This window comes from Lagenorhynchus albirostris, chromosome 8, assembly GCF_949774975.1.
Source record: "Lagenorhynchus albirostris chromosome 8, mLagAlb1.1, whole genome shotgun sequence".
Lineage (NCBI taxonomy): Eukaryota > Metazoa > Chordata > Mammalia > Artiodactyla > Delphinidae > Lagenorhynchus > Lagenorhynchus albirostris.
The window spans coordinates 6511636-6532080 of NC_083102.1; the positions used below are offsets into that span (position 1 = coordinate 6511636).

The 20445-nt window shown below is 61.1% G+C and overlaps 3 protein-coding genes across 7 annotated transcripts; 1 reads left to right on the top strand and 2 right to left on the bottom strand.

The window, feature by feature from the left end:
* Positions 1 to 1288: 1288 nt before the first annotated feature.
* Positions 1289 to 4542, top strand: RARRES2 (retinoic acid receptor responder 2). Its single transcript, XM_060155926.1, has 6 exons — positions 1289 to 1411; positions 2336 to 2533; positions 2764 to 2868; positions 3822 to 3917; positions 4097 to 4223; positions 4424 to 4542. Exons 2-5 carry the CDS (start codon positions 2360 to 2362, stop codon positions 4211 to 4213), a joined length of 492 nt encoding a protein of 163 aa, XP_060011909.1. The 5' UTR covers positions 1289 to 1411; positions 2336 to 2359; the 3' UTR covers positions 4214 to 4223; positions 4424 to 4542.
* A 242-nt stretch (positions 4543 to 4784) lies between these two features.
* LRRC61 (leucine rich repeat containing 61) lies at positions 4785 to 19174 on the bottom strand. 5 transcript variants are annotated; one of them, XM_060156407.1, is made up of 5 exons: positions 19015 to 19172; positions 16933 to 17006; positions 16677 to 16829; positions 16102 to 16254; positions 4785 to 6247 (listed from the first exon to the last, which is right to left on the bottom strand). In XM_060156407.1, exon 5 carries the CDS (start codon positions 6084 to 6086, stop codon positions 5310 to 5312), a length of 777 nt encoding a protein of 258 aa, XP_060012390.1. In that variant the 5' UTR covers positions 6087 to 6247; positions 16102 to 16254; positions 16677 to 16829; positions 16933 to 17006; positions 19015 to 19172; the 3' UTR covers positions 4785 to 5309. The 5 variants fall into 5 exon arrangements, with proteins under 5 accessions (XP_060012390.1, XP_060012388.1, XP_060012387.1 ...); XM_060156405.1 differs by having other exon boundaries at positions 16933 to 17054; XM_060156404.1 differs by lacking the exon at positions 16933 to 17006 and having other exon boundaries at positions 19015 to 19174.
* On the bottom strand, positions 11643 to 12562 carry LOC132524472 (putative protein ZBED10P). Its single transcript, XM_060156410.1, has one exon. It carries the CDS (start codon positions 12002 to 12004, stop codon positions 11750 to 11752), a length of 255 nt encoding a protein of 84 aa, XP_060012393.1. The 5' UTR covers positions 12005 to 12562; the 3' UTR covers positions 11643 to 11749.
* Positions 19175 to 20445: the final 1271 nt, after the last annotated feature.

Genomic DNA, 20445 nt, shown 5'->3' on the forward strand with positions numbered 1-20445 from the left:
TCCAAAGGGAACTTGGTCTCGCTGTGTGACCTACACTGTATTTGCACCCAGCCCCCAGCCTCCTTCCTTGCCGGCTGCCACCAAGCTGCGCCAAGCCTCCCTTGCCCCCCCAGGCCTCCTACGGCCCCTACCAAAGGCAGGAGGACTTCTGTCCCAGCTTGTCCTCAGCTCAAAGTTTTCTCTGGTCACCCACCCCCAGGACGTCCCCCAGCACGAGGCCCTGGGCTGGGAAATGTGTTCTGCATGCCTATTGTCTCTCTAGCCCCCACCTTGGAAGCTCCTGGAGAACAAAGACCCCAGCTCTCATCTCTGCTTAATGATTGTCCACAGCTCACAGATGGGACTGAAATGATGGTGGGATTTCAGCCACCAGAACTGGCTAACTGAAGCCAAGGATCTTTCTGGCGCCCCCAGAGCACACTGCAAAGGAAGGTTTCAGCTCCACGTGGAGAATCCTGGCAGGCATACATAGGGAAGGGAAGAAAAAGTTGTGCCAAACACTGGGTCATCTGTCACTTTCCACTTTGCTCGTTTAATCCTCAAAACAACCCCTAAAAGTAGGGTCTCTGACCCCCCCTCACAGAGAAGGGAGCAGACGTTCCAGGGATTTGGGCAGTTAAATGAGGTCCTCTCTGTGGGAGATCAGCCCTGGTGGCAGACACACCAAGTCCCAGAGCTTGTTCTTATTTGCTCAGGACCAGCAGGAGTTGGGACCCCTGTCTTCCCTGACTCCCCATCAGCCTTGTGAATCCCACCTCACCCTTCACCCACGAGACGCTGCAGTCTGTCGCCACCATGGGTGGGACGTGATCCTTCACGACTGGACATGTTTGCTGGTGTTGGAGGTGGTCAGACACCAGAGTCACCTCTAAAGGAGACGCCTTCCCTCTCAGAGCGGCTTTAGGGCGCGGGAAGCAGGGGGAGGGATCAAATGACTCAAGGTCTCATGTGGTTTTGAGGATGTCTGTGTTTCTGGCAAGAATTTCCTGAAATCAGTGTCTCGGGGACGCGAGGGACTGGTCGCCCGGGAAGGGCCTAAGGAAAGGGCAGCCCTACCTGGGGGGCAGGGCAGTCCCACATCCCGCTGCGAAGCCTGGCCAGCCAAGCCCAGCCGAGAAGGCCAACAGCTGGGGCTCCTCTGCGGGGGCAGCGGGAGGAGAGGGGAGGGGAGGGGAGGGTGGGTGGGATGGGGAGGGAAGTCCCGGGAGGGCGGGCGGTCCTAGCGGGGGGGAGGAGCCTCAGCTGCTGGGAGCTGGAGGGGCCCAGGAGGTGGGAGGGGAGGAGATGGGGGCCGACCCGAGAGACGGCGGAGAGGGTGCCGGGAATAGGCTGACAGCCTGGCCAGGAGTAGGCCTCGGCCGTGGCCTCGGGAGGGGAAGCGTAGGAGAGACCCCAAGGCGCAAGAAAGGAGGTGAGGGGGGGAGAATGGCAGGACAGCTGGACGGGAGGATGGGGCGGGCAAAGGGTGCAGCTCCAAAGGGCAAGATTGGGCAACTTGTCTGTGGGCCGTCTCTTCAAGGCGAGACCCTGGTAGCTTTTCCCTGCGGGGGTCTCAGTTTCCACATCTGTGGCTTTCTGGTCCCAAGAAGACTGTACAGGCAGAGTTCCCGGGGAGGGTCCAGCCCTCAGGAGACCCCAGTCATGGATTGCGGGAGGCGGGATCAGAGGGCTGGGAGAGGGCTGGTGGCGAAAGCTCCAGAAAAGACAGCTAGGGAGGGAGGGTCTGCTCTGGGAAGAAAGCCCTGGTGGGGCCGAGGCCCCCATTTCTGGGGTGGGGGGCTCGGAGGGCCAAGGGCACCGGGCCATTTCAGCACAGGGAGGGTTAAGCATCCTCCCACTTCCCACCCGCTCTGGGCCCCTCCCTCGTGTTTACGTCCTCCCCAAAATATTCAGCCTCCAGCTGGCCTCCATTCTGGGCCTGTCCCTCCCCAGCTCCAGTAGGGGGGCGGGGGCCGCAGGCTGAGGGTCAGGGCCCGGGACCCCACAGAGCCAGCAGTCTGGGGACTGGGGTCAGAGAAGATGGGCCAGAAAAGCAGGGGAGGGCTGGAGGGGGCAACAGTGCTGCCCCCAAGGCTGGCCTGAGGACCACAGCCAACTCAGCACCTACCCAGGACAGGGCCAAAGCCGCCCTGAGCTGGACCTGGGGACAGTGGGGGCAGGGGAGGGGAGGGGAAGGGCCAGGGGAATACCAGGGGAATCTCTGCAAAGCGCCACTCCCTGCCCCTGCACCTCTGCCCAGAGCTCCACCGGATGTGGCCCCCAAGCCACAGGGCCCGGGAGTTGGTGGCTCCGCAGGCTGGCACTTGAGCTGAGGATCCACACATACCCTTCGCAGGCTCAGGGCGGCCGAGGAGAAGCCATGTGGCAGCTGTTGCTCCCGCTGGCCCTGTGGCCGGGCGCGATGGGCTTGGGCAGGGATGAGCTCACGGCGGCCCAGCACCTGGGCCTGCAGGTGGCCCTGGAGGAGTTCCACAAGCATCCGCCCGTGCAGTGGGCCTTCCGGGAGACCGGTGTGGACAGTGCCATGGACACGGTGAGCGGCACCCCAGGGAGGGGAGGGGGATGGTCGGCACGTTCCCAGGGAGGAGGTACAAAGGCGCTTGGGCCCCGGAGGCGCCCAGCTCTCCAGAGAAGGGCCAGCCAGCCCAGCCATCTCCTGGGACGTGCTGTCTCACGGTGGGGGGGAGGGAGGAGGGACAGGTCACGTCCAGGAAGGGCGCTGCCTGCTCAGCTGACTGCTGGCCTTCCTCCGTCTGTGGGTAGCCCTTCCCGGCCGGGACCTTTGTGAGGCTGCAGTTTAAGCTCCAGCAGACGACCTGCCGGAAGAAGGACTGGAAGAAAGCGGAGTGCAAGGTCAAGCCCAGCGGGGTGAGTGAAGGCACGTGCATGCGATGGGGCATGCGCTCAGCGCGGGGGTGTGCGACTGGGGTTCAGGAGGAGATCCAGCGAGAAGCCTCAGGTTGGGGACCCCAGGGTGGGGCAGCCTCCCTGGCAGCTGACTTGCCTGTCTCGGCTGGTGGTTGTGATGGTTGCAGGTGGGCTGGGGGCCTGGACAGGCAGGAGGAGGGACGGCTGGGCTACCCCCGAGGACACATGCTCTTCAGAGTGGGTCCACCTTCCATGCCATCCAAGTTCCTCTCTCGGGCTTCGCGTCACCGGTGGAAGAAGGCCATGGTATGGGCTTCGGGTGGTCCCCACCCTAGGCCTGGTGAATGCCCCATTTCCTGTGTGTTTTCAAGTGGAGATGGCCCAGCCCGGGCTGGTTCCTAACAGGGCTCGATTGTCATCAGCCACCTTGGGGGCAAAGTCACTGCCATGGGGGCGATCCTGGGGCCGGAACGCAACCATCTGGTGTCCAGTCTCAGCTCTGCCAACCACCAGCCCTGTTACTTCCCAGGTTCTCTGAAGGCCTCAGTTTCCTCCATCTGTTAAGGGAGGGACTGGATTATACGAGTGGTTTTCTAGACTTTTATACCAGGACCATTGTGTTCAAATCTTACAAGAAAATACAAATAAATATAACAGATGACAGCAGAGCAGCTCAGGTGGAAGTCAGGTGGGGAGAACCCACCTGGATGAGGACTCCCACCTATACACACGCGCGCGTGCGCACACACACTCACTCAGGGTTCATAGAAAACTGCAGGATGGTTTGACTTCCGAAATTTCCCGGTCTGAGGGTGGGCTGAGCCTGGAACCACCTGGCCTGCCAGGGGAACCCCCATTGTATGCTGCCCCCCAGCTCCCACTCTCACCCTCGGGGCCGCAGGCCTCCCCTCACTCACCCGTTTCCTCTCTGGGCTCTATGCGCCCCTCCCCAGAGAAAGCGGAAATGCCTGGCCTGCATCAAGCTGGACCCTGAAGATAAAGTCCTGGGCCGGATGGTCCACTGCCCCATAGAGACACAGGTTCAACAGGTAAGAGTGCGCGGAGGAGGGAGCAGAGGTTGGGGAGGGAGCTGGTGGACAGAAACTGGGCCTGTGGGAGAGGTCGGAGGCGGAAGCCTGCATGGAGGGGCGAGGAGGGCTCTGGGCCTGGGGGATGGGGGCGTGGAGGGGGCACGGCCTGAGCGGTGCGGCTGCCGCAGGAGCTGCAGGAGCTGCAGGAGCGCCAGGAGGCCCAGTGCAGCAGGGTGGAGCGCGCCGGCGAGGACCCTCACGGCCACTACTTCCCCGGGCAGTTCGCGTTCTTCAAAGCCTTGCCCCCCAGCTGAGGCCTGACTGGTAGGTGGCCCGCCAGGAAGGAGGGAGGAAGGACTAGGCAGAGGCCAGTCAGGTGGGGCAGGGATGGAGAGGAGGCTGGAGCTGCAGCGGCTGCGCTGCCGGAGGCAGGAGGAGAGGGGCCGGGAGCCTGAAGACAGCTGGGGCGGGGCCCAAACAGCCCCCGTCATACCCAGTCTTAGTTTCTCTTCCCTTCCCTCTAGAATTTCACCCGGCTTCCTGGAAGCAGCGTGAGGGAGGTTAACAAGTGAAAGCCCGCCCTCCCTTCTCTGCGCCCAGGGAGGACTGTCCCATTGTCCCTAATAAAAGTGCTCTAGAGCTGCGTTCTCTCCTCCCCTCGCATTCCTTCCCTCCCTCCTGAGAGCAGCGGGAGGAAAGGGCCCCAGTGCTCCAGCCTCACGGGGAGGAAGCAAAGCCCCGAGAGGGTGAGGGCGAGGGCGAGCACGATGCCTCCCATCAGAAGGACACCCAGTAAGCTGTGTGCTCCTCCTTCCCCAGGACAGGCCAGAGGCAGCAGGGACCCAGGCTCGTTTTCAGGGGCCCACACGCAATGACAGGCAGAGATGCAAATTAAAACACGAGTATTTAATGGGGATTGGCACGGGTGGGCATGGCAGTGGAAGCTTCAGGGAGACCCCAGGGGGGCACAGCACAGGGTCACTTGGACAGGCCAACCTGGAAGATGCGGCTTCCACGCTCCGAGCTCCGCCGCGTCCTCTCCCAGGACGGGCTGGGCAGGAGGCTCGCCGTCCTCGCCTCTCACCTTTAGCCTTGGGACCAAGCAACTTTATTCCCCTAAGCCTCAGGCTCAGGCAGCCGGGAGCGGCAGCAGCTACGGACACGAGGAGGCCGGGCCTCCTCCCAGGAGCAAGCGTAGGTGCAGAACAGCCTCACTGAACAGCTGCCTGAGGAGGGCCCAAGGGGGCTGTGTCCCTGATGGATGGGGGTGTGAGAGGGAGGGGCTGCTCTTAGGCAAGGGGGCCCATAAGACGCCCGTGTGCAGGGCCAGTGGCCAGCATGATGAAACCATGAAGAAAAGCAGGGAGGCCACAGCGTGCCAACCCCAAGGGCCACGGCCACAGGGTGCATTCAAAAGACAAAGGAAGTGGCGCGGGCGGGGCTGAGCGCCTGCTCGGCCTGGGCCAGGCTGTCCCTGGCCTGGCGGTCCAGGTCGTGGCACTCTTGCAGCGTGTCCTGGAACTGGCGGCAGGCCTCCTCCAGGATGGAGCTGCTGCGCGTGGGCCAGGACTCCCAGTAGCCGGGCTCCACCCAGGGCTGGGCCTCCACGGCTCGCGGGCCGGAGCTGGAGCTGGGGCGCAAGGAACTGTCCAGGTCCCGGCACAGCTGGTAGAAGTCACTGCCGCGCCCGCTCACGCGCTCGCCGTCGATGACCTTCAGGCCGGGCAGCAGCTCTCGGACCGAGGCCCAGTAGGAGGGGCTGGTGCACAGCGGGTTGCTGAGCTGGGCCGAGGGGTCGCGGAGCCGCAGGCGCTCGAGGCCCGGCAGCGCCGCCAGACACTGCAGCTGCCCGGGGCCGGCCAGTAGGTTGCCTGCAGCGTTGAGACTCTGCAGGTTCTCGCAGGCGGCCAGGGGCTCCAGCCCCGTCAGCCGGTTGTTGGACACGTTGAGCACGGCCAGCTGGCGCAGGGAGGCCAGCGGGCCCAGCTGGGTGAGCGCGTTGCCCGAAAGGTCCAGCCACTCGAGGCCCAAGCACTCCCCCAGGCAGCCCAGGTCCACCAGTCCCAGGCCCTGCAGCTTCAGCAGCAGGATGGACTCCAGGGCGAACTCACCCGAGCGCGCCTTGAGCAGCTGAGGGGTGACGCGCACCCCGTTGGCCTCTCCCGACTTCTCACCCCGAGGCTCCATGAGACGAAGTGGGTCCCGGTGGCCGGGGCCCCGGCAGCTCCGTCACAGTGACGCAGGTGCCACTGGCGGTCAGCGGGCTGCTCACCCCAAAGGACGCCCCGTCCACTCGGCCTGGGCTGGACGCCTGTCTCCGACACCCCCGCTCAAGGGCCAGCAGGTCCCTGAGGAGAAACGGTCAAAGAGTAAGCGGGCCTCTGAGAACCTCAGTGACCGCCCAGCCTCCACCGCCAGGGCCAGAGACCTAGACGGCCCGGCGGGACCTGAGGACAAGAGTCCAGGGCACAGGAGGGTCAAGAGCCCCTCCGAGGGAGGTGGGCCAGGCACAGGCCCTTGCCTAAGGGGGTCCTGACTCGGCCCTGGCGGTTATGGCCATGCTGGATGGGATTCAGGCCCGCCTTTACCAATTCTTCCCGTCTCCCAAATCTGCTCCGGCGACACAATCTCATTACTTTCCTTTCTCGTAACTGCTCACGATTACCTGTATTAACTCTGAGGTGTTTCCTTTTAACCATTTACACTTATTTTTGAAGAGATAACAGGTCACCATCATCGCCAATCTCGTTTCCTTCCTGGGAGACCCATGCATTGGCAAACACAAATGAGAGCACCTGGGCCTTCTTGACAATTTTTTTAAAAATCAGCAATGAATTCAAGGTGGTTTCCACGTTCCATGGGCCAACTTGTGACCTCTGGTGGCAGCTGTGGGGCCCGAGGGCTCAGCCTTCAGTCCTTGATGAGGAAACTGAGGTCGAGGGAGGGGAGGGACAGCGGAGGCACAGGGAGTAAGTGGCAGCACTGCCAGGCCCCTCACCTTTGCTCCCCGAACCTGCCTGTCAAGACCAGCTCTTCACTGTGGCACCAACAGAACAGTGCCCATCGCTGCCAGCCAGATAGCATGGTTCCAGCTGCAAACACGGGCAAAGGGGGGTTGGGGAGGGGAGGCCGGGCAGTCAAGGAAGCCGTCCTGGAGGGAGGGGCAGGGTGGCACCTATGTTGGATCCAGAAAAGGGGAGGGAGGGTACTTTCTAGTCGCCAGTGGCCGTGGGGTGGCAGAAACCCAGGTGTCAGTGCAAGACAAGAGCGCGAGGCAGGAGGCCAGGGGGAGGGACGCCGGCGATGCGAGCAAGCGCAGAAGGCTCAGGGTCTAGGAGAGGAAAACAAGCAGACCTCGGCTCCAAGTGGCAGCTCCCCAACCCCACAGACTCTGGCCGGGCGCAGGCCGGGCTGGCTGAGACCTGCAGAGAAACAAGGAGCCATTCACTCCTGCTGTTTGCAAAACCTGGGGCTCCAGAGCCCCCGCCAGGCCCCGAGGCTGCGTTTCCATGGCAACGCCGCTCCTCAGAACCCCTCCAAGGAAATCAGACCCAGAGCTCCTCCCGCACGCCCCAGGACGCTGGTGAGGCTGCTAACACGTCTGACCCCCACCGTCTCTGAGAAGGAGCCCTATGTCTTTCCCCAGCCCCCTCCAGTCTTCAGCAGCCCAGCTCCTCCTTCACTTCTACCAATGTTTCTGTCCAAAAGGCATGGAGGTACCCGCTAAGAAACCTGGTCACTCTGGGGAAGCACCTGCTGGGTTTGTAAGCAGCGAGCGATGCAGTCACCTCCACGTTGGTTAAACCTGCTCTGGCCCACAGGGCACCGGGCACCAGAGATGGGCCATAAAAGCACTAGCCAGATAGCCAGAGACGAGGAACCCGCCTGAGGGCGAGGAGGGAGGAGAACGTGTGCCCGGAACCTGGCCATGTGACTGGAGGCCGGGCTCCCGTCTTGCACTTGGGGTATCCTGTGGCATCGGCCTCAGGAGGCAGCGGCGAGTCCAGGATGACGGGGTCCAGGCACCGTCTGTGAGAGCAAGGCGCAACGGGCCAGCCTCGGGGGGACACCACCTCTTCCAGTATCTGCGGGCCTCTCTCCAGGGGCGCGCACATCCTCCCAGCCACTACGTTGGGGGTGAAAGCGGTCAGGGAGCCCTGGGGTACAGCCAGGGGCTGAAGTCGGGCCAACACCCACATGCTCGAGGCTGAACGGAGGGGACCGCTGAGCAGCCGGGGGTGGGGAGGACAACACGCCAGGCCTCCAGGCAAGAGCCACCAGCCCCGTGTCCAAATGCCCCGCCGCCGCCGGGGCGACGGGCTGTGGGGGAAGCGGTACCCTGAGGAACCCCGCCAGCGATGGGGATGGAGGTGGTGCGCAAAGGGAGAGAAAGAACAAGGGGGCGGGCAGAGAACGGTGTGCGCGTGCCCACGTTCTGCGGAAGAGGACAGGGGTGCGGAAAGATGGCACTGGGACTGGACATCAGGCCTCCTGTGCCCCCAAGGTCCCATCTGGCAGGAGACACGTGCCCCGCCAGCACTTGGCTCTGTGCCCTCGGCCCTGGGTCCCACGCCCTTGTCTGCAGTTAGATGAACAGCACCGCAGTCAAACCCTGATTCTCCAGCGTGTCCATGACCTCTGCTCCGCTCCTGTGCCCCACTTTACCTCAAATCTGCACACTTCAACCAGGCCGGGGCCCACAGGCCTGTGCAAACCCAGCCAACGCAGAGGCCAGCAGCGGACAGCAGGCTCCGCGCAATGCGAGAACGGCTCGTCCACATGCAACGGCGTCAACGTTCCTCCAGAAAACCAGAATCACCCTGGTCCTCTTATGGAAATGAGCGAACAGAGGCACTGGCCCAACGTGTGTCTGTGAAAAGGACTCGGTCACACAGACAAGGCTATGACTGAAACAGGTAACTCCGGATCTCCGGGGGGAAGCCCATCTTCCCTTGTTCAGAGCCAGCAGTTCTGAGTCTCAGTTTACCTATGTAGGGAATGGGCCAGAAGAGGATGCCGTGAGTCGCCAGGGCAGGGCAGAGCCAAGTCTAGGGAAGAAATGGTTCAGCTCGGAGCAGCCTCAGGTGGACAGTCACCGGGCCGCTTCGGTGAACTGGGGCCCCTTCCTCCGCCCCACTCCCTCCCGACCACAACCGGGCGCAGGGTCCTCGGACCCGGCCCTGCTGCCACCTGGGGCCGGGGTAAGTCTCTGCCGCGGAGGCTCCTCTGTGCGTCCCTGTCTTCCACCCGCGAGAGGACAGTGGCAATCCCCCCACAAGCTGTGACAACCAAAACATCTCTAGGCGTTGCCCAATGGCCCCTGGGGGACAAAACTGCCCCCGGTTGAGAACCACCTCTCCAGAGCCCAAGCCCCCAAGCTCGGGACCGTCAAGCTTCTCATCTCCTCCCTTTCACTGCCCTCGTCTTCCTCACACCCCCCAACCCTGGTGCCTCGCCGGTTCAGGCCTCCCCTCTCCGAGAACAAGGAGAGCCGCTGAGGGGAGGCCAGAGAGCAAGGGGACAGTGCCTCTCCCAAGAGGAGCTCGAGGGGTGGCAGCACTGACCAATACACGACCCCCTGGACTGCTTTAGTTAGGGCGCATGACATCCCTGCCCCCACCTGACCTACTACACCCGAACCTGCGAGGGAGGGACAGGACGCCTCAGCTTTAAGATGCTCTCAGGTGATTCTCGTTGAAGTCTGAGACCCACGTGCAATTTAAGGAAGGGAGGCAGGGAGACAGGGAGAGGTCCAGGGCCAGGCCCTGATCTCACCACCCAAATGCACTGGATGCAGAGTCCAGACGTTAAGGGAGCGCAGCCCTAGTCCCAGCCTCTCCCCCAGGCGCGCTGGCCTCTCCTCACAGGGAGCCTGTGCAGACATGCCCTGCAGCAGCTGGGGAAGAAGACACGACCTGAGCGGTGTGGAGGTGAGACTTCACTTCCTATCGTGGTGCTCTGACCACTGAACACGATCTGTATAAAACCTTATTCAAGAAAATGCCATGTTACACTGTTAAACTGAAAATACAGCATACTAACTAGCACAGAGGATGTGACCTCAAGGTAAAAAAGGAAATACGTCAAAGTTTTCATAGAGGCTGAGTGAAAGGATTACGGTGAATTTTTCCTGCTTCCTCACATTCTCAGTAACTTCCGAACGTCCTACAGTGAATTAGTCACAGTGACACAGGGGAAGCGAAGGGACAGGCTCCCGGGCTCAACCGCACAGCCAGGGCCAAAGTGCAAGTTAGGCCTTGGTGCCTCTGCACGCCCCCTTCCCTCTCAAAGTCCCTCTGCCAGCGGCCCAGCGGAGCTGGACTTGTGTCTTCTGGGTGTGACGAGCCCCGCCCCAAACACTCCGGCCTCACCCTTCCTTCTTTTCCCATTGATCCCACCAGAGCCTGGGCCCCATGCCCTCAGGTCCTGCACTCGACCCTAAAGGAACTCAGGCCGGTCAGTCACTGGGATACATGCCCTTTCTTGCTTCCTCAGACTGCTTTCACTGTAGAAAGAAGAAACCCCAAGGCTTCCAGTAGTCTGGAAACAAACTACAGGCGACAACGGCCACGTGATGACTGGGCGTCCCAGCTCTCCTCGATCACACGCTCGCGGGAGCTGGGCGGTGCCCTCCACCAGGGCTCTTGGGAACCCCAGGATCCACGGGCAAGCACAGACCCTAAGAAGACCGGTGTGCGTGTGGGCACCGCTCTCCATCATATTAGGGTTTCTTTCCTTTCCAGGAAGAGTGTCCACGGCTTCCCCAGGCCCTAGGTGGCTGAGGATATCCCGCACAGCGCCTGGCTGCTGAGAACACAGACCTCGAGGGCCTGCCGCCCCGACACACACGGACAAGCCGCGTGTAGGGCCCCTCACCCAGCGACACTTTCAAGGAGCATCGCGGTCCATACGCTGCGTGGTACAACTCAGAGTCACCGATGACCAGAGCCCGCCCTCCCGCCCCCGTACTGCCAGCAGTGACTCCAGCAGTGGGCAGATGGAAGATGACATCTCCGCGAAAACGAAAATGACGATCTGTCAAGAACTGAGAAACTGTCCTCATTCCTTCCAAACAAGTTTTGGAGCCTGGCTGTCCCCGTCTAATGTCCTAGGACGCGACACTGTGCCCCCTCCCGTCATCTACGCAGACTTCCCACAGGCAGCTTCTCAGGGCATCGGACCCTGCGGTCAGACTCACCGGCCTGCGCGCCTCGGCCAGGTCCCTGCTGGGGAAGATAAAGGGCGTGGGTGTAGCTTGGGAGATGCTCCAGGTTGGTCTTCAAGAAGAGAAGACACTCAGCCATCTCCCCTGGGAGAGGGGAGTCATGCTCCACGATGGCGGGGCCGCCCAGGGATGCAAAGACACTTGCAGAGAAGGCGCCCGTCAGGGCGCAGGATAGATGGTGGCCAGTCTCACCAGGTCTGGCCGGACGTCCCGCCGCTTCTGCCAGTAAGCAGGGGATCCTCCTGGGCACCCACTGTGTCGTTCTCACGCAGGTACTTCTTGCGGATGATGCTGACCAGGTGGCTCTCCGTGGAGAGGGAAGCGCCGCCCCTCTCTGAGACCAGCAGCCCCCCGCTCTCCACCTGCTCCAGGAGGCTCCTCTCCCTCTGGCCCAGCAGCAAGGACCCAGAGGTCCCGCTTCTCTGCTCGGGCGCTTCCCGGCCCTTCCCTTCGGCCCCAGGGCTCCTGGCTCCTGCGCGGCTCAGGGGCGTCCACACGCACAGCAGTGGGGCCCTGCAGGGAAGGGGAGGGCGGCAGGAGTACTCAGACACCACGAGCTCCTTCACCTCGTACACGAGAACTTGCTTCCAATGGTTGATGTCGGCCCCCTCGGGGAGGGCAGCCTCTATCCTGCCCTTGAAGCGGGGTCCAGCAGGGTCGCCAGCACGAACTCCTCACGGTGGAAGAGCTCAGGGAGCTGGTGGTCTGTGGAGAGCTGCAGGGCCAGGCCCTCGGCCAGCCGCACGGCCGCGCCCATCTCCCCGGTGCTCCGCTCCTCAAAGCGCCCCCGAACCTGCGCCAGGAAGATGTGCAGGTAGCACAGCTGGGGCAGCACCAGGCTTAAGGCGGCCTGCGCGGCGCTCGCCTCCCGGACCTCCATCCAGAAGGGCTGCGGGAGCTTGACCAGACTGTCCGTCAGGCTCCGCAACACGGCCGACAGCGCCGCCCCTGCCTTCCCCAGCTGCCGCTTCTCCAGCCACTCCAGCAAGTGGTAGGCGGACACCCAGGGATGCGAGAGCCCCAAGGAGGGCTGGTGGGCTGGGAGGCCGCACTGCCGCTGCAGCTGGGAGGAGCTGCCGGGCTTCCGCAGAGCCTTGGAAGTGGCTGCAGATGGCCCTAGCCGTGCCCAGCATGATCTGGACACTATGTTGGTGACACAGAAGTTTCCCACCAGGGAGTCGAGGCAGTGGGTGAAGCGAGGGGCGTGGGTGTAGCCCCCCGTCCTCACAGCCTGCTCCAGACTCGGGCAGCCGCCCGACACCAGGAAGCCCAGGCACAGAGCTGTGGCCAAGCCACAGAGGCTGAGCGGCCCCTGCAGCTCCCGCGGCCCGTCTCCGCAGCCCTGTCCAGGGGCAGGTGTCGGACCCAGGCGTGGCCTGCCTCCTCGGGCTGCCTGACGCCACCTGCCAGCCACCCGGCTGCGTCACCCCACAGTGGGCGGTGATAGCCGCGTAGTCCACATCCGCGACCCGGGCTGCCACGGAAACAGCGAGGTGGACGCGGCTGCCCTCGGCCCACTGCATCCTGACGCACCTGCTCACCCATCGCCCCGTGCAGCAGGGGCAGGGCTTCACGGGAGAAGAAGGCTGGAGACGGCAGGCGGTAGCGATGGTCCACCTGGGCCCTAAACCTCCTGAAGAGCGGGGCCAAGACAAAGGAGAGGGGCAGCACCGGGCTGCAGGGCAACTCGGCAGCACTCTGGCTCCAGGCCCGTGCTCGGAGCTGGCTGGGGGCACATACGCCACCTCAGTCCTCCCCAGCTGCCGTGGGTGGGAGTAGGCGGGGGAGGCCGAGCCTGTACCAGCTGCTCGGGCCCGCCTGTCCGTCACCATCTTCCAGAGGTGAGGCACCTGGCGGCAGCATGGTGAATGCAGCTCCTCGGGGCACGGCTGGTGGCCCCCGTGGGCAGGTCCTTCTGCTTCTTTTCGGGCACCCCTCCCCGCTCCCCCCCAGGGCCGGCTGCAGCTGGCTTCCTCCCCACCTCCCGCCCGCGCTTAGTTGCCAGGTGGCAGACCAGAGCTGAAGGCTGGGACCGCCCCTTAACTCTGCCCTGTCTGATGCTCGGCGGCACAGAGTGCACGTGACACGGCAGACATTCCTGCAGTTGATGGTAAAGAAGCGTCTCACGTCAGGCACGGTCTCTGACCCAGGGTGTCCAGGGGGCCCAGGGAGTGCCCGGGAGCCCAGCCCTTGGTCTTGGCCTGCGCAGTCCTCCCCAGGAAGCAAGCGCCTCTTCTTCCGTGTCTTGAGGTGACGCGCCTCTCCGGCCAGATCGGCTATGAGGATGTCGGCTGGCCTCGCCACTTCATCCTCGCCAGGCTGGCCTGCCTCCAGCCTGTCCGGGCTGGCTGCCTGGAGCAGCAGCAAGTCAGAGGCGACCGGACTGCAGCTGAGCTCTGGGTCCCTCGACTTCCTTCCTGCCAGCTCCCCCTCCTCTCGCCTTCCACTTGGACACGTTCTTCTCAGGCTGCACCGGGGGCTCCTGCCCCAGCACGGACTGGAGGCCACAGTGTCTGGAGTCTCCCTCTGGCTTATCCTGCCCAGCACTGGGGTGGCAATTTGCACAGGGGGCAGCCAGGCCAAGACCAGGCCTCTCCAGGGCTGGCTGCTCTCTTCTCACTGCGGACACGCAGCCCCAGGAGGCCTTCCTCCTGCTCCTCCAGGAAAGCCTGGTCAGGTGCTGGGACCCGCAGGCTGCTGCCGAGGCGCGGGCTGGTCTCTTCCCCTGCAGGGATAGGTCCCTCCCACTCCTCCTTTGGGAGCCGGGGCTTCTGATTCTCCCGGGGCCACTGCAGCCTCCTCCCCTTCGCGTACAAACTCAAGTCTGACCTCAGCTTCTGGCAGGTGCTCCCTGGCGCCCCGGCCAAGTTCAGAAGGGGTGTTGAGAGCTCCGGTGTTGAACTTGGAGCCAGGAGAAGCCAGCATGGCAGGTGGGGTCTTGGCTCTGATCACGGAGGAGTCAGCACACACAGGGGGCTCTTGCCCCGTGGATCCTGAGAGTGTGTATTTCTTGTGGGGCTTTTTGACTTTTCCGACTTCTGACGCGCCTGGGAGCTTGGGGCAATGAGAAGACAGGCCCAGGCTGTCCTCTGGCAAGGTGACAGAAGACAAGACAAGATCTAAGGCAAGATGAAGAGAATGGCTCTCAGCCAGCTGCCTACTCACTTCGGGGCCCACTGACGGGACAGTGAGGCCGGAAGGGAGAGAAGAGAGCAGAGGATGTAAGGCGTAGTAACCATATGAAATCAATCCCAGGACAAAACTCTCCAGACGCCACCTCCTGGGTGAAGCCTGACATTCACTCCTCCAGACCCAACGGAGCAGCCCTCGACCGGAGCCCCCAGCCCTCTGCACAGGAGTGGTTTCTGTGTCCATCTTCTTTGCCACGTTAACTCACATCTCTTTTTTCCTTCAATGTTTATCCAGAGCCTGGTAGGCACTGGCAGTCTTCCTGTGCGATGGATACAGTAGAAGGTAGGCCAGGCCCCTGTGTGCACGTGGCCCCCAGGCTGGCGGGGGGCAGATGAGAATAAAATGTCCCCCCACACACGGCAGGGAAGACAAGAGCCGAGGTGCAGGGCGTGCAGGGGCGCTGCAGTGGCGCTGCAGGGCTGGGGGACCGCGGCGGGAGGGACCTCACCAAGACGTCAGGCAGGCTTCCCGGGAAGAGCTGCGGATGCTGGCGCTGTCAGCACAGGCCACGGGGGTGCGGAGGCCAGTCTGCGTCCTGGGCACCCGGGCCGTGCCTGGCACCCGCAGGGCCTCACAAACAGGCAACATCACTCGGTAGCGGGGAGCGACGCGGCCCGAGGCTTCCCGAGCCTCTGTCAGAGCACGTGGTACGGGGCAGCTCCTGATGCCAGTGACGCAGGCCCCCAGCGCCCCCTCCCCTCGAAGCCCACTCCTCTCTGGCTGCGGCCCCTGCTGCTCCCTGAAGTGCTCCTGCTGAGGCCCCAGGGACCCCCGGTGCCCCGCCTCAGCGCGCTTCTCCGCACTACAGCACCTGCCCATGCCCCCCACCTGGAATGCTGCTACCCGCAGCTACGGGACAGCACATCTCCTCAGCTTTCCTGTCACCTGCGACTCCTTTTCAGTCTCTGTTCTAGTCCCTCTTCCTCTGCCCGCCCCTTAATGGTGTTTCCTGGGCTTCCTCGTCTCCAGGCCTCGTCTCTCCTCCCACACCCTCTCCCTGACCAGGGCCACCTTCACTGGCTGAGCACCGCCAGCCCCTCTCGGCTCACGACTCCCTCGCAGGCTTCCCCTCACCTGCTCGGCCTACAGTCAACTCGAGCTCAGTACACAGGACTCCTGTTCACCCAGATGCTCAGACCGCACACCTCAGCACAGTCCTCGACTCCCTTCCCCACCCCGTTCATTCTCCTGCAGATGAGGTCAAATCCAGGGCTCTCAAAGAAAAGACACATGAAGAAGTCAGAGGAGAAACATGCGGAAAGAAGAAAAGCAAATGAGAGGGAAGGAAAAGCCCAGTGAGCTAGGCTGTGTCTCCTTGGGAAAGAGAAGATTCAGAGTAAGATGGCGCAGATCCTGCCCCAAACAGCTGAGAGTGAGCAGCGTGCATCTCTTCAGACCAGAGTGAGATGCAGCTTAAATGAGGAGGTTTAAACCAGAACATTCTGACACTGAGTGATGGTAAACATTCAGAAGGATCACCAGGGATGGCAGGACGGCCTTTACTGGGGACGAGCCTGCTGGGCAGCTCAAGCGAGACTCAGCTGTGAACCAGGGTGGACAACGCGACACCGAGGAGCCCCTTCCAGCCACAGGGGCCTCGGAAGAACTGAGAGGCAACCACCCAAGCCCATCACTCGACGACCCAGTCAGCCACCACCAAACCAGGGGTCTGAAGCTCACGGGAGGTGACGCGGTGGAGGGGCTGGATCAAGGGGTAAATGAAGTACAAGACACCGTCGTGGTCCAGGGGAAGGGCTCTAGATGTCAGAGCCAGAGGGGACTAACCTTCGCTCTTATCTTGACTGAAGAAACAGAAACCCAGAGCAGCAACGTGATGCTCGGTGGCAGAGCGGAGGACCAGAGCAGTCCATAGGCTTCACTGCTCCCGAGAACACAGAACACGGTACTGAAACCAGGCCTATGTCCCACCTGCTCTCACTAATGAGGGCAGAGAAAAAGAAAATACCTGTGAGTTAGGCTGCAGCCTGGGCTACACCCCAAAGCCTTCGCCTGAGGACGCACTAACTGAACCCAGGGCACCAACCCTGTTCTGTTCCCCGACCAGCCTTGTCCCACCAGCCCACCTGTACTCTGCAGATACCCTTGAGCCACTCGACCATTTAACAATACTTCGTCAAATATCTACCATGAGCCAGCACCGTGCCCTAAACATACAAACAGGATAGTCACTGCCCGGCTGGTATGTGGGGCTCAGGACGAGAAGACAACTTGGAAATGGCTATTGGCACCAGGGCAAGGCAAGCAGGGTAAGTGCTGTGGAGCCAGGCCACGGGCTGACCGAGAGGCAAATCGAGTCTGTGACACGGGAGTTTCGATTCTGCCTTGGCAGGGTCGCTTACCTCAGGCTACTGCTTGAGGAACCTCATCCCGACAGTCCCTGGGGCAGGTCTGGGGTCTTGGGCAATGACCGGCACCCGTTGCTCTTCACTGAAGCACATCAGGATGACAGCGGGGTGGATGCTGTGGAGAGCCAGCCTGGAGTCGACACGAATCTAAAATGTAAAATTTAAAAAGAAAATCACCCATAGACTCCAGGACTTTGATTATTAGTAAGAAGTTGTTTGTGACACTTCTCATAAGAGCTGATACACGCACCTGATACAGCAACAAGGTGGAGACTCCAGGGCTGCATCAGGTGGGACCACATGAGGCAGGCAGCAGGTGCAGCCCTGGGAAGCAGGTGGGGAGGAGGGCAGGAGCAGGTAGCAGAGGTGGGACTGGAGGGGAAGGGATAGTCTGGAGAGCCATGCAGATAATACTTGGGCTGTGGTGTGGAGGAGGAGGGGATACAGAGGGACACCCCAGTCCCTGCTAAATACAGTTCAGTTACAGATATAGTGATTTTGAGGTTCTTCTGGAACAAATCTTCAGGAGTAGATGTGACAGATCCAGGGTCAGGGGACAGAAGTCTGCGCTAAAGATACAGATCCGTGTAAAAGTCTCCGTAGAAACTGAGGGGAAACACCGGTGGGAGAAGAGAGTGGAGGGTGGTTGCCCAGGCAACACTGACACTGTGGGCAGGGTAGAGGATGAGCAGACTCCAAAGATGCCTGACAGGCCGAGGACAGAGACACAGAAAAACCTAAGTAATGTTAGGGAAGCCAAGGGAAGACTTTCCAGAAAGGACAGACAGGATCCCTTCAGCAGATGAAGCAAGTGGAGCCCCGGGGCTATGCAATGAGAAGCAGGGGACGCAGGCACTTGCAACGTCAAAGGGTCACGCTTTGGGGTGGGAGGGAAAAGGCTTGGCTCTGTCTCAAAAGAGAGAAAAGGTACAGTGGGAAGAAAGGGAGGACTGATGGCAAGAGTTCCTGAGGGAGAGGGACTCAAGGCACAGGTGGGTGGGTTTATCCTTGCAGATGAGAAAGAAGTTTTTTTATTTTTCCTGACACAGCAAAGAAGGACGGCTATGGTGGCAGGCAGGTCCTTGAGTGTGGGCACGGGGAGGGCCCAAGGCAGTTATGTCCAAGAGCCTGTAGATTCCCGAGGGGTTAGCGACCTGCTGGCTGAGCCTGAGACAGGAAGTGCCTCAGCACTTACACGTGTGCTGGCTCCATGGATCAGAGATTTCCTCCTCACTGCGCTCACCAGACCTTTTCCCACACGCATGCCCAGAAGCACAGTGGTCACTTTTCTGTTTCTCCTGGGCCTGCCTCACCCCAGGGCCTCATGCAGAGCTCAGTCCACCCTGGGCATTCGATACCTATGCCAGACCTTTCTCTGAGTTTTCACTCTGCCCAGTCCTACCAGCCCCCTCTTCTCTCAGCCCCTGCACTGGGGGGGGGGGAGGAGGAGGTGGTTCCTGTCTATCCACCAGACCCCAGGAGACTTCAAAGCACTTGGTGAGCCTACAAGTCCTCGGCTTCTCATTCCCCCACCCGCTCACCTATGAGAAGATGGAAGATGAAGAAAAGCATGGGACCAGAGGAATGTGTGGAAGAAAAAGAGTAGTGCAAACCACTACACATTTTGGGGTTTTGTCCCACATGCAAATTTGGCTACTTTTAAACCCTAAGGGAGAGATTTTAAATAACCAAGCTTCATTAGATTTCACAATATGCAAAAGTGACATAAAATGAGATGTTTTAAACCAGCAGAACCCTTTGCTCTTTTCTGCGAGGCTGCTCTCCACAATGGATTGAGAGCATGAAGTCCAGAGCCGGTCTATGGGGGTTTAAATTCTGGCTGCTACCCACCAGCTGTGTTCGTCTGCTACGTGCCTCGGTTTCCGAGCCTATACGACAGGGATAAAAGCATCCACCTCGCTGGCTTGTGAAAGATTAACGGAGTTAATGTACGCATACAGCAGCAGTGTTTAAAGACACTTTTTGGCACAGAGTGAGTGATGGATACGAGCCGCTGTCCAGTTCTGGCCTCACCGGGTGTTTCAGGTGCGGGGCACTGGGAAAGGGAGGGAAGCTGGAAGGGGGACACCTGGGCCGCCCGACGGGCAGGGCAGGTCAGGGAAAGCCGCCTCGCCCCCAAGTCTACGTCTGTGACCACAACGCCCCCTCCCCGGCTTACCTAGGGCCAAAGGTCTGGCTGGCTAGTGGGGCTGGCGAAGCTGTGAAGCCGGCGCAGCTCCCACGGCGGCCGACCGCGCCCCCGCGGCGGGTAGTAAGCACAAGCCATCCGCCGCCCCGCTCGCTCCCACCCCCGCACCGCAGCGGGACCTACCTTGAGGCGCCAAGGGCCCTGCAGAGCTTGGTGGGCGGTCCAGGTTCCTGGGCGACCTCCGGTAGCGATAGTCAGCAGGTCCTCCGCACCCACTCCTCTCCAGCCGTTGGTACGTTCCTCCAGCAGGAATCCAGCACCGAGTGCGCAGGCGCAGTGCGCAGGCGCAGTTTCCCAGTGCGCAGGCGCAGGCGCAGCGGCCGGAAGCAGTGGTGTTACACCGCCTCCTCCGCCGGAAGTCGTGCGCTTTTCTCACCTGACCGGGACTCGTTCGTAGAAGTTTAACAGCGCTGGGGTTTTTTTTGTTTTTTGTGGGGGATTGGGGGGGGCTTTGTTTCTTTCTTTGTGTTTAATAGTGCTTGTTTAGCTGTGTGGCCTGGGAGGAAGCACTCGCAGGCGCTCCGGGCCGACGGTGGCCTAGTCTTCCTCCTCCACTGGCGGATTCGTAAGGCCCCTTCCATCCCCGGCTCTGCGCCGCAGCAGTCTGACCGCCCGAGCGCAGCCCGGGGTTTGTGCGCACGTGCGGACGGAAGGGACCACGGTAATGCTAATGATCCGTGTGTCGGAGTCTCTTCCCGCCTTGAGAGCTCACCCAGCATTTCATGACACCCACCCAGGGTATCTCCTGGGGCAAATTCCCGGTGACACCGCGGAGGCCTCGCCGACAACCAGGGGTCGTCCGTGCGCGCCTCCACTGAGGTGCTCTGCCAACTCCCCGAACTGAATTATCCCGGGGCCAAAAAGGCCGCGTTTCCTGGGCTGAGCGGAGAATGCCTCTCCTCACCTGGTCCCACCTGGACACCAAAGTACCCAACACTTGTTTCATAGGCTACCTTGAGCTTCTTTCCACCGCCAGAGTCAGACAAATCCAAGGGCCTAGGCTTGGGCACCACCAGGCCTTGGGCAGTCCTCCCTGCTCGCTTTCCCAGGGCTGATCTCAGTTCTTTCCATCTCCTTCCAGCGCCCCCGCTCTGGGCCCATCAACTCCAGGCTGGTGCAGTCCTCCAGCTTGAGCTAAAACTAGGACCCCTGCAATAAGAGTATATATCTTTGCCCTTTATCAAAGTGATTTTTAATCTTATTTGATTCTCTCCATGCCTCAGAGATGGAGGTATTGGTTTCTCCATTATACAGATGAGGAAACGAGACTCAGTCACACGGAGAGTTAAAGTAAGAGATGGAGGGAGCCACAGATGATTTCACAGTTGTACTGTCGCATGAGGGTCCGTATAAAATGGGCTCAGCTGGTCCCTTTGCAGTGTTAACCCAGAGGCACTCTAGAACCAAGGATGACTTGATTGCAAAACTGGGAGATACAAATAATAAAATGAGAAAACTGTTGTGAAGTGTGGGTTCAAATTATTTGCCCACTTTTAAAAACTGGGTTTGTCTTATTGTTGAATTCTTTATATTCTTCATATACTTACATTTTGT

Bases quoted from the DNA above. Each gene is read 5' to 3' on its own strand.
- RARRES2 (XM_060155926.1), top strand. From the start codon at position 2,360: ATGTGGCAGCTGTTGCTCCCGCTGGCCCTGTGGCCGGGCGCGATGGGC. The intron at 2,534-2,763 runs GTGAGCGGCACC...GTCTGTGGGTAG, and splicing joins TGGACAGTGCCATGGACACG to CCCTTCCCGGCCGGGACCTT. The intron at 2,869-3,821 runs GTGAGTGAAGGC...GCCCCTCCCCAG, and splicing joins GCAAGGTCAAGCCCAGCGGG to AGAAAGCGGAAATGCCTGGC.
- LRRC61 (XM_060156408.1), bottom strand. From the start codon at position 6,086: ATGGAGCCTCGGGGTGAGAAGTCGGGAGAGGCCAACGGGGTGCGCGTC.
- LOC132524472 (XM_060156410.1), bottom strand. From the start codon at position 12,004: ATGGAGGTCCGGGAGGCGAGCGCCGCGCAGGCCGCCTTAAGCCTGGTG.